Source organism: Manis pentadactyla, chromosome 3 (assembly GCF_030020395.1).
Source record: "Manis pentadactyla isolate mManPen7 chromosome 3, mManPen7.hap1, whole genome shotgun sequence".
In the NCBI taxonomy this organism is placed as follows: domain Eukaryota; kingdom Metazoa; phylum Chordata; class Mammalia; order Pholidota; family Manidae; genus Manis; species Manis pentadactyla.
This window is the reverse complement of record NC_080021.1, coordinates 51360283-51373002: the sequence shown is the minus strand read 5'-3', so window position 1 is coordinate 51373002 and position 12720 is coordinate 51360283. Positions and strand designations below refer to the sequence as shown.

The following is a 12720-nucleotide window of genomic DNA, read 5'->3' as shown; positions in this document are numbered from 1 at the left end:
TGAAATAATTTTTTCAGTCTTACTAATTTATTATTGATACCATCTATAGTTTCTTTAAAACAGTCATGTAAATAAACACATATAATGTTCTGAAACTTTAAAGTATCGTAAGAAGCACATATAGAGGAATCAACAAAACAGTCAAGAACCTTCCTCATGAAACTTAAAGGCAGAGAAGACAGTCAGAAGTAAATACATTGGTCAATTAGTAAATATTTATTGAATGTTGCCAATGGGCCAGGTACTGTTAGTTAAGTTTAATACTCTGAGTTTCTGTTTTCCTGTCAAGAAAATTATTTTTTCAATTATGTAGTCTAAATGCTTATTAGAAAAATTCTATTTTAATTTTTACTGTGGCTCAGAGCATCTTTCTTAGCACTGTAAATAGTTTTAATTTTTCAATTGATTTTCATGGAATTTTTCAGGTAGATTGTCACATCATTTGCAAAACTTGTAGCTTTGGACTTAACTTTGTTTTAAATATTTATACATGTAAGATCCTCTTGCAAAAGAAAAAATAAACAGGTGCTTCTAGGAAATTTTGAAGAGCTGGATGAATGTGTAAGTAACTTCACACATCCGCAAAACACAATGATAATCACAACACTGCTAAATTAAAGTTTAAAAAGGGAACGGAAAGAATGAAGTCATACTTTTGCATTAAAGAATTATAAGAGGTCAAAAGTGGAACAGTCACAAATGCCAAAAAGGAAGGAAAAAAATTAGAAAAGTGCTATTTTCAAAACTTCTAAAATAAAAAACCTGTACTTTTTATATGCAGTATAAATCTTGAACTAAACTTTATTAATCTTACATACAGTAAAAGTTCTCTGAACTATGAATTATATATATAAGCATTTTCTCTGATACAATCTCAATATAAGCATATAGATTATGATAAACCTGGAACAAGAAAATATACATTTTTGGCATTGAAGAGTTTTAGATGATTAATTATTATAGACTAGGAAGATTACTATTGCTATGGAATGAAATGGTTTTTCAAATTATTGCACAATTAATATAATTTCAGAACACATTTTTGTATGTCTATACAAAATTGCTCTACTTATATTATAAATTTATATCAGAATAAAACATACGTGATGAAACATTTTATTCTCCAAAGTATGCACTATAAGCATATATTAAATGTTGTTTTATTTTATTAATACAAATAGTTTTACTGAATCCAAACTAAGTATCCAAATATATGCTTAAAATAAACTGGCTAGAGAGGCAATTGGGAACTCAAGGTGACTGTGAATTCTACTGAATACTTCCTTGTGCCAATGTCTTAAATAGTCAGAAAATGTCAATGAAAGAACTTCAGTGTTTCAGGAGTAAATCTTAAACCATAAGTGACTACAAATATTTTGGAAATCAACTAATACTGATATTAAAATGCAGTATTACACATAATTCCAGTTGTTTCTTAAAATGTTTACCTAAAATATTTGAAAGACTATGATATTGTACTACAAGGAACTTTTAATTAATTCTCCTACAGTGTATTGGCGATTGCTCTCTTTGGTCTTATGTAAATCTAGTCTCGATTACAATATACTATTAACATTATCAGGTAATATTTCCTGGCAGTACAGATTTAAGTAGTGACTTGAAGTAAATTTACATTACTCTGTGCTGTGTAATTTCTCTAAGTATATTTTTGTTTGCTTGTTTTGTAAATCACTTTTTGGATTCTCTGCCAACAGAGTATTTTTAATCATTTCATGGAATAAAGTGATATGAACAACAATCATAAACCATTCCATTCCTTTTCCATATATCATAAGAATCAGAGCCACCTTCTGTGATCTTTATTCTGTTAAAAGTTACTTTTAAAAAAAATTTTGAAAAGCATGGGAATTTGAGTTAATGAATATAATGAGTAATTCAAAATGCCCAGTCTATCTTGCAACATAATAGCTACTACCATTTTCTGAGCTTACTATATACCTATGATGGAATTCATTAGCCATTAAATGGATAAGGAAAGTAAACACAGAGATATTTAACAAATATTTATTGTCTACTGTGTTCAGGGAACTGTGTAATCCAGCAGTAAATGGAGGAATAGTAGTCCTTGCCTGGAGTCTATGGAAAATGGAGTATGACTCCAAGTCTGTTTTTAATGTCTAAGAATTTAATCATCATCCTATGCTGATGTAAACAGACACACATCTATGCAATAAGAGTGAGTGACAGCATTAGGTTGTGAGCTGGAAGATAATCCTTCCAATTGTGAAAAGCAAATTCATTCTTTGGGGTCACAAAAATGGCACAAAGTTTATATAACCCATAGTGAACTTTTCTGAATTTCTGCAAGCATTGCTGTTCCGTTTCATACATCTAGCCTTGTATAGACCTATGTGAGAGCAGACAGTCTGTACAGGAATAGAGACTGGAGATAGACGTCTGCTGCTTTACAAACAGCAGCAGAAATCTGGAAGATATGCAAATATTTGGTATTTAACAGGGAAAGACCTGCAAAGCCAGCAGTGTTTGGCAAGCTGAAGGAAGAGCAGGGAGACAAGTGCAGTTGGAATTTAGTGAGTGAAAGTGAGCAGAGGAAGAAGAGGTGAGATCAGAGAGGGAGAAGGAAACGGGCTGATCAAGCAGCCTTGTGTGCAACTGAAAGAATCTAGGCTTTTTTCCTTTTCAACTTTATTGAGAGGGATTATTGACAAATAAAAGTTAAATATATTTAAGGTATATAATTGGATGATTTGATGCAAATATGTATTGTGAAATGATTGCCACAGTCAAACTAATAAACATATCCAACATCCCACAGTTGCAAATTTGGTGTGTGTGTGTGTGTGTGTGTGTGTGTGTGGTGAGAATACTTGAGATCTACTCTTTTTGCAAATTTTAAGTAAATGATACATTTTTATTAACTACAGTCACCATGCCATATATTAGGTCCCCAGGATTTATATATCTTATAGTGAGTTTTTTTCCTTTTAGACCAACAACTCCCCATTTCCCCAACCACCAGCCTTTGGTAACCTTGTTCTGTTCTCTATTCTACTATGAGTTTGACTTTTTTAGATTACATATAAAGTGAGAGCACACAATACTTATCTTTCTGTGTCTGGCCTATTTCACTTAGCATAATGCTCTCCAGGTTCATCCATGCTTTTACAAATGGCAGTATTTAGATTTTTAAGGGTGAATAATATTTTATTGTATATAACAATACTATTCTATTGTGGTATATATATACACCACATCTTTATCCACTTATCTGTTGATTGACACTTAGGTTGTTTCCATATTTTGGCTCCTGTGAATAAGGCTACAATGGACATGGGAGGGCAGATCTCTCTGAGAGAGTGATTTTATTTTCTTCAGACATACAGACAGAAGTGGGATTGTCTAAACACCAAGAACCTTGGGTTTTACTCTGAATTTGATATTACAGGGTTTTTGGCAAAGCAGTGGTATGATTTGATGTATGTTTTCTCAGGATCATTTTGTTTGCAGAACTTACAATAGGTTTAAGGGGTGGAGCAAGGGGGAAGCATGAAAATCATTTTGGAGGATATTATAATATGAAGGTGGGATGTGACGGTACCTTCACTAGGATTGTAACAGTGGGAGGGGAGAGAAATGGGTAGATTCTTAACGTATTCTGAAGGCAGAGCCAATAGGAGTTAGCTTTCCCATTGATGATTAATTACTAAATAAATGGGAAAATGGAGTTGCCCTGATTATGGGTGGAAAGTGAGAAGCAGAGGAATATGTTTGTGAAAAAATATCAGAGCTCAGTTTTAAGCATGCTGAATTTGGCATCTGAGTGGAGAGGTCAAGTAGGAACTTGAATAGGCAACTCGCAGGTGCTCCCTCACTTCACTTCTCCAAGCCTATAGGTCTGTACATCAGACCTCTCAAAGCTGCCCAGACATTCAAACTGATGATTCTGACATTTGGGTTTTCTCCTTATCCTGGCCCATGATGCTTGTTGGGAAGTCATCCCCTTGACCCTATGGTTGTTTCTGTTACTTTTTTATTCCCACCCCAAACCCAAAATTATCTTGTGTAAAAAGGGCCCTTTCATTCTCTGTTCTGTGGGCTTCAAGTTAACCATTTCTTATGATACTTATGTTGCCCTTTCCCTGACAGGATTTAACCATTTTATGGGGGGGAAAAAACCATGTATTTTCAACTTCTCTTAATTCCAAAAGTTTAGCGTCATCCATACTGAAAAGGCTTAGTGTCCATTTGGAAAACTGAACAGACATTCTGTGTATATGATGTGATATGGTTACGTCAGTGATGTAAGAAAAGCACAGTTCTAATTTCAAGGACAGGAGAGTTGAAATAGAGAAATATGCAACAAAGAAAGACAAATTTAAAAATAAAAAATGAATGAAAAGAGTAATCCTTGGTTCATGGCAGACATTTAGCATTGAGTGATACATAAATTGACATAGATGAGTCAAAAAGTTAAATTTTAATCAATTGTGGTGGGTTTAGTTACAAATCAATATTATGGAAATATATATAATTCAGGGCAAATCTTATACCTCTAAACTATCTCTTTCAATAACTATCTCTATTCTTCTCTCTCTCTCCGCCATATAAAATGTCTTCTTTTAAGAAACAGAACCACCATCTTTCCAATGAAATTGGGTCATACCTTGAACTTATGAGGCTTGACTAATGGGACTTTGTACTTTCAATGGGAGTTAAGCTAGCATTAACCAGGGCAGACTCCAGGCAAGTGTGTTTCTATGGAAATAATCGGAACTATGATTCTCCAGTAGAATTAAGTAGGTGGTTGTAAGTGAATGGTCATATTTAAGAACAAATGGTCTTGTGAAAAATGGACAAAAAGGTACCAAATGATTTCTGTGTTAGTTTGATTTTTGGGGGGAAGGGGAGGGGATAGATGATGAAATACTTTTCTTACGCAGAGCTGTGAATATTGTTCTTCTATATTTATTCATTGGGAAGATACCTGATTCTACTTTCCTGAGTGCTGTTCCATGAGAGCTTGGCCTCTTAACACTATTCTCTAGGTCGAGTGAAAGAACTGAAAACCGGTCACCAGCCAAATGGAACCCTTCTTCTGTGCGCAGGCCAGAAGCACTGCTGGTGCTGTGTGCCTTTTATTTTCCTAGCCTCAGCTTCAGGGAGAATACAGTTACCACTGCTTTCTTCCATATGTAACAAAATATTAACACTGACATATATCCTGCACAAGTTTGGGTAAGTCTGCTTTCTGCTTTCTTTCACACGTCACGAAATAACTAAATGTTCGATGTTTTTATCTTGTATCCAAAGGAACTTTGAGAGTGTTCATTGGAACAATCAGAGTTTGCTCTTGCTAGCTCAGTCACAACAGCAGTATCATGTGGTACACACAGCTTAAACTCTTCAAGGGAAACTTAAAATGACCTTCTCTAAAGTAAGGACAAAGCTTCTTTTGTTATTGCTATTTTGCTTTTGTGTCCCGGCATTTTGTTTTGATTTTCATTTTCATGCTAGGTGTTTTAACATTCCCGAGATATTATGAAGCTGCATGGAAGGCTTAACTTTCTTATGTGTAAGTGTAGAAGTACATAAAAGTATATACATAAATATTAATTATATATTAAATGTTAACATGTATATTATATGCACTTATTTATGTCCCCATATAGAAACACATATCCAGATGAACTCACCTCAAATAGTGAGTGTCTGGGAAGTTTAACATAAATCAAATCCCCTAAGAGGAATCTTGCTACCAAAAAGAATTATGCTGAAACTTCTATTATAAAGAAACACTCCTTTATAATAAAAAAATAAAATTACCTGATATTACCTTTTACTTGTATCTAGATTTTCTTATTTTTTTTTACTTAAAAACTACACATACAAAATATAAGTAAATAATATTTACTTAATCATGAAAATCCTTGGGCAAGGAATAACAAACCAGAATGAATACTTTCAATAATGTCATATTGGTTGATTACCATTGTATAAACATGATACTAGTTATAATTTAATTAAATAATATTTTATTCAGAGCCTTACCCATTTACTCAAGCACTGTGAAGCCCACAGGAACTAATCTCGGCTCTGAAGTTTATAATCCAGTTAAGGAATACATCACAATGAAAAATGATTAAATAAAACAAATTTAAAACATGCTAATTGGATGTAGAATATAAATATAAAAATCACTAGAAAGGGATTTTGAGTTGAAGAATAGTTAGAGAGGTTGCCATGTTGAAGATGTAGAGGAAAGTTTTGGATAAGCAGAGATTTGCAAAGAAGTCCCAGATTAAAACTAAAATGAAATAAATGTTAGGGGGTAAATGGTAGGAAGTAAAGAGGTTTCTAATTTGTCTAGAGAATTTATACTGAAGAAAAGTAGAAAATCAAGCTAATTAGTAAAAGTGCAGTAGAATACTGGGTGATGCTAAAATATACTTGAAGGGGTAGTCGATAAGAACCGAACTATGGACGCTAATGATGAGTTTACTGAAGGGCAATTAAAAAGGTAGGTGTGCACAAGACAGACTGGCAGAGAATACTTTTATGCAGGAAGATCCGGGATGGGGAAACAGCATTAATTTAGGGGTGAAAGTAGTCTAGACTATGTAGGTACAGAGGGAGAAGTTAGGAGAACAGAAGTCATTAACAAAGAAAAACAGAATTTGGGGGCTCTCCCACATGCTTCTAGAATATGTGTGAAGTTCTGTCCTGGAACTCTTACTTGCCAGTCCACTTTGAAAACTAGGATGTTAGCTCTGAGAAAACAGGATCTATCCTGTTTTATTTACTGCTGTATTGCCAGTGCCTAAAATAGCATCTCACAATAGGAACTCATTATTTCTTAAATATTTACTATTGTAAATATAGTTTAAGTTCTACCTTTCTTTTAAAACTTTCCTTAACTCTCTCAGGTAGCAAAACTCAGTGTGAGAAACATTGATTTTGAAATCAAGGAAACCTGTATTGAAGTACTGACCACTACTTACCAGTCTTATAATTTAGACTAAATATTTAACTTTTCTGTTTCTCAGTTTTCTTATTTGTAAAATAAGAAAATTTTTATTTGTAAAATACTTTTCCATCTTGCAGTGTTATAAGGTTTAGAGATTGTGGATGTAAAGTGCCTAGCATACCTTCAGGCACATATCAGGTACCCAGTCCACGGTAGCTATTAACCAAGAGTAGGATTCACTCCAACATGTCTCTTCACTTGGATCAAATCTTGTATATTTCTTGTTTATATCAATTATTACCTTGCACTAGAGTTAACATGTCTATCTTCTCTCTCTCAACACACCCACTTTGTAGTACACCAAATTCAGAATTATCCTTTTTCTCAGTCAAGTTTTCTTGATCTGTTCAAGTAGAGTTGAGTATTTTCTCTTTATGGCAATGCTGTACCTTTTACTATGTTACCTCAAAAGTACTTAGGTTTATGCTTGTATTCACTCCTGGAGTATGAGCTCTATAAAGACAGTATGCTACCTTCTATTCACATATCCTTGGTGCCTATAAACAACCTGGACATGCATATTTATTATATGTAAGAGAAGATGAGTATGGAAATTATAATGTTATGCAACACAAAATCCATTAGTTAAGTGTAGATGAAGAAGAATGCAGTGCCTATAAGAAGATTATCTTCAACAGTATTAATTCTTGGAAAAAGAACAGGGACTAGTAAAAAACCAAAAAAAAAAAATTCAGAGTTTAGGAATTTTGTGCTGTAGAGAACTGTGGTTAAGGAATCTGGATTAACAGAGTTTAGAGAAGCAGGTCTTACTCATGTTCTTTGTACACCTGTTTTGATATTGAAAACAGTGGCTACTGAATTCTATTTGATAGTTGCTTTATGCACTTTTTATCCATTCCAGTTTCAAGGAACCAATGACCACAGGTTCTCATTTTGTCAGTAAAGAGCATGCCCACAATGTGCAGAGAGAAATGGCTGGTGAAAATCATCATCACATCTGAAGATATAGGTCTCTTCTGAGACTGGCCATCTAACTAGACAGATAGGAAGAAGGTAAAGAATGTACCCAGAATCAATTTCCTATCATATTCTTAAATAAGGTTCATACATTGCTGATATCACTTTATCAAAGAATAAAACTGGGATGTTGAAATTAAGCCAAAACAGTGAAAACAAAGTCCTTCCGCTGTTAATTAGTGTCTGTAGGAAAAAAAAGAAATGATTGCATTTTGTTTTATTTCAGCTGGTTGCTGTGGGCTTAGCCACAATAAGTAATGATATAAATGTATCATGATTTTTTTTCCCTTATTAATCAACTTAAATTGAATGCAAGATATCTCATTAAGCATTGCAGGGCACTTACGGAATTCAAAAATCTATCCATGTGTTTAAACAAATGTATTGATTTTTCCTGGAAAGTATGATGCTCGTGTGCATATTATATCTATTGCAAATCTTATTTTCCAATAAAGGAAATAGAGTATCTTGTCTACTAAGAATTATATGGAATCTGTATTTTTAAAGTACAGCCTCTGGTAGATAGGAAATTCTGTATAAGTAGGACAATATTTGATTATTTATTGATTCATTTGTACCAAAAAAGAGCATATTATTTTATTTTAATGAATGGTTTTGGTAAAATTTGGCTATTTTAACATTCTAGTAGCAACATAAAAACAAATTTTTATTACTCTTTAAGATCAGTCTGCAAATATTGAAGGAGAAAATTCTTTATGCTCTACTATACTCAGTTTTCAATATTATGCAACCGACTTGGATAAGCTGGTTATTCATATTATTGTCTGAGACCCTAATGGCACTAAAAAGCACATTTAGCAAACTGTAAAATTAGTTTTAGCTTGCAATATTTAAAAAAAATAATATAAACTAGGTAGACATAAATGCCTGAGTAAAGAAAACAAAAATAGCATATATATGTAAAATCAAAATGAGAGTCTCATAGATGAGATTTAACTCTTAATGACTACCAGTAGACCCCTAACCTAACAAAATTATCAATACTTCTAAAAAACAATGCTTTAATTGTCAAGTGAAATTACAGGGATCTCATAAAGATGTGCAAAACAAAGATAGAATAGCTGCAGTGTGCCAGGAAGTGGCTAAGCTCCCAAGGAAATCATCCCTATTAGTTCCTATTCATGATTTAAATTATGCTTTTTTATCTGTTCATAACATGCAGCATTTTTTTACCCTCACATTGCTAGTCATTTTAGCTTCTGCTGACATAAATGCATTCCCCAAATAGAATGTTACAGCAATTTTCTGCTAGACATTTAAGCCCATTTGTGCATTTATTTTTTAAGATGCTTTTTTTGAACCTTCTAACTGTGAGAGGTCTGGGAAGGTAGTGTTAGAATGAATGAGAACTTGTTTTCTAAAGTGACACCATAGACAACTTGATCTGCTGTTAGAAAGAAAATCACAGCCTCCTACCTTGAAAACAAACATCTCACGGCGAAGAATAGCTAGAGTGTTAAAGTTCCCATCACAGATGTTGGGTTTGGCTCCAGGGTAGGAAGGTCTGCCAGTGGGAGGCCGGGGAGGTTTGGGCCTGTCATTCTTCCTTGGGTCAACCGGAGGAACAGAGCGGTGTGGGGGCACTGTCGGTAGAGGTCTTGTTGGTGGAGGAATCTTGTCAGGTGGACCTTTTGAAAATAAGAGCTCACTTAAACCTGGCATAGTGCTGGAAAGGATGCTACAGAGGACAACCACTCATCAAGGGAGGGCACAGACCGAGTGAGCAAAGAGGTCTTTAAGACTGTATATTTTCTGAAAAAAAATAAACCATCTTACCCAACAAAACATTGCCAAGGCTGTCAGAGACTGCCCTTATCATGGAAAATTCTGGATCCAAGAGTAACTAGGCCTTCTTTGTTAATTTTTAATGATACTTTTTAGAGCTTCACCACAGTCCTTATTGGAAAAGCTGCTTTCAAATATTTTTGGGGAAGTAGGATGTATAAATAATGAATTAATGAGAATGAATACTGGAATCATGCATGTAAGCTCCACCGAAGTTAATCCTAGATTTTGATAGACAATGATTCTATGCAAATATTTCTAAAAGATAAACATTAACAAATCACAGTTTATTCAACCCTATGTTTCCAACTGTATTCTATAACCTTTGCCTGACTGTCATTATTTTCTTCTTCTAATGAAGTGTTTTGACAAATTACTAGAAGAGTGTTTCGTTTGAATACTGAATCTAAAACACATATTGATTAAAACACCACTAGTAAAATATTAATGTGAAGAAGTATTTCTAAAAACAGGTTTCTAAATCAAGCCAAAGTTTACACATGTAATTTCATACAGATGTAAAGCATCATTCCTCAAGGGATTTATGTTTTTAAAAAGAAATACGGATCTGTTAGCACTTAATATTTAGATATGGAAAGAATATTTTTTTGCAGATCTTCAGTCTAGACTGTAATTCATGAGGTCATGAGAAACAGCCTCTTTTCAGTTAACTACTTAGGAGGAATTTTTGATGACACACACTTAGGCATCGGACAGCTCTCTCAACATTAGAGCTACATAGTTCTGAGTAGGAGACATTTCTCTTTTCTTAGTATCCCCAAAATAAAGAGTAGCACAAAAGTTGACCTTTTAGTGAAATCTTATTTTAACCCTGAGAGAATGCTTACCACTGAGATACTGAAATTGAAAAACTAATGAATGCAAAACAAATTAATGAACTTAAACTATGCTATTTAAAAATGCAAATGACATCTTCTGGATACTGGATATTAACATACAGATAGCACACATTTGTCTTTCTATTGCAAAATGAAAGACTCACTTCATTAATTTAGTAAAGCATATTCTCTTTATGTAAATTTAAATGTCAAGTTCTTAACAATTATATGTGAAATAAATGCCTTTATAAAGGTCAATGGTCCTATCGAGGGAGTTAGGTTTATAGTAAATATGTCTAACAGTCCTTCTCCCTTTTGCCTTAATTTGCATTCACTGACTTCCATAAATAAGAATGATTTCATTGTATTAGAAATTTATTTTGAGATATGTGCTCATAAACAGCCATCTGATAACTTTCACTTTTGAATTTGTTAGCTTTCACTTTTAGTCAATAATTACGTGCTCTTTGAGATCATTTTGTTATATACATCACAGAAGAGTATTTCTTGCAATTTCAAAATCTAAGAACTATCTGACTTCAAATATAAATTAAGAGTCAATCTGCTGATTTTTACCAAAGTCTCAGTATCTTATACAATAGTCTTATATTTCCCACTGTTTTTATTATATTTATTTATTATATTTTTACCTGAATTTTAAATATAAAGTTTATCAGATCTTTACTATAATTGCGGGTTTCAACTAAATTCAGTAAGAAAACCCAATCAGTGTATACTTTCCCATCATCTGTACACTAAGCCATATGGAACTTTTGCCAACAAAACTTGATTGATAGAAGACTTTTTCCAATAAGCCAGATTACTTTTTCCCAGTATTTATCTCTCTCATATATTTAGAGCATCTCTTTCAAACAAGAAAACACAGCAGGAATTCTGGACTTGACTACAGGGTTAACCAAACAGAAATGGTGGTTTAACCTACCATATATCTTCTGGATGCCCTGCAAGTCATCATTAGGTAGTTTGAAGTGGTCGGTCTCCATGTACTGGTAAAATGGAGCCATGATGGCAGTGGGGTCATTGGAGTGCTCTAATCCCAGAGCATGCCCCAGCTCATGAACTGCTACGAGAAATAAGTCATTTCCTGTGCAATGAAAAGAAAAGACGCTATGGTAACTAATATCAAGTACAGAATTGAAAAGGACAATTTGGTGTTATCAAAATTTTACCCAAGAAAAACAGGAGGAACTTCAACTATCAGAATGATTTAATCATTGGATTTCCTACCAGCAAAATTCAAAATGCTACTACGATGATAATGAAGTCACAGCAATTTAGAGGCTGAAAGTGGAGAACCAGTAATAGAGGTTGAAGGAAGAGAAGCAGTATCAGAAATTGCTACTACTGCTGTTTAAATATCCTTCCAATTAGAAAGCATGTATTATACAAATATCTCACTTTTACAATCTTTACATTGAACAAAAATCTAACAATTATTCAGTAAAAAACACAGGGAAGATATAATCCCTACTTTTACACTGATGAGTAAATAGAGACATAGAGGTGACAAGCCTTGTCAAAACAGCAAATCTTTGTATTTACAAGACAGCAAGTAGAACTCAGGTAATTATACCTCCTAGAGTAAGGCCTTTCTTTCTTAATACCCTAGAATATAATACAGTAGTGTAAAATAGGAGGCCTATGCTAGTAGTCACAATAAGGAGGATTCTAGTTATAGTTCTGTAAGTACACTTTCCAATCAATTCATGGGTAACTTGAACAAAATGTATTTATCTTACAGTAGCTATTTCTCACTGAAAAATAAAGTTTAAGAAAAAAATCTCTCCCCCTGAGGTAAACTGGCATAGTGAAGTCTATTTAGTGCAGGCTCTCAGAGATACTTGGTCTGATTTTGTGCAATCAAATCCCTGTTGATGATGTCTGTATGCTGTCTACTCCTGGATCATCAACACTAAATGCATGAAGAAAAGAGCCAGTCCTACATTTATATCTGTACACTCTGAAAATTTAGCTGAACTATGTGAGCATCAAACAGTCTGAGCTGCTGTACTTCTAAGGGTTAAGTATCTATGTGAAAAGCTCAACATGATTGAATGTAATATTAAGTTT

General features: G+C 33.6%; 1 protein-coding gene across 2 annotated transcripts in view; it reads right to left on the bottom strand.

The window, feature by feature from the left end:
• Positions 1-12720, bottom strand: part of MMP16 (matrix metallopeptidase 16) — a 314497-nt gene that overhangs the window by 62445 nt on the left and 239332 nt on the right. For both annotated transcript variants that reach the window (XM_057497909.1, XM_057497908.1), the window contains 2 exons: positions 11573-11734; positions 9422-9633 (listed from right to left, as the gene is read on the bottom strand). In XM_057497909.1, coding sequence (XP_057353892.1) covers positions 9422-9633; positions 11573-11734 — 374 coding nt within the window. The remainder of the gene's footprint in view (positions 1-9421; positions 9634-11572; positions 11735-12720) is intronic.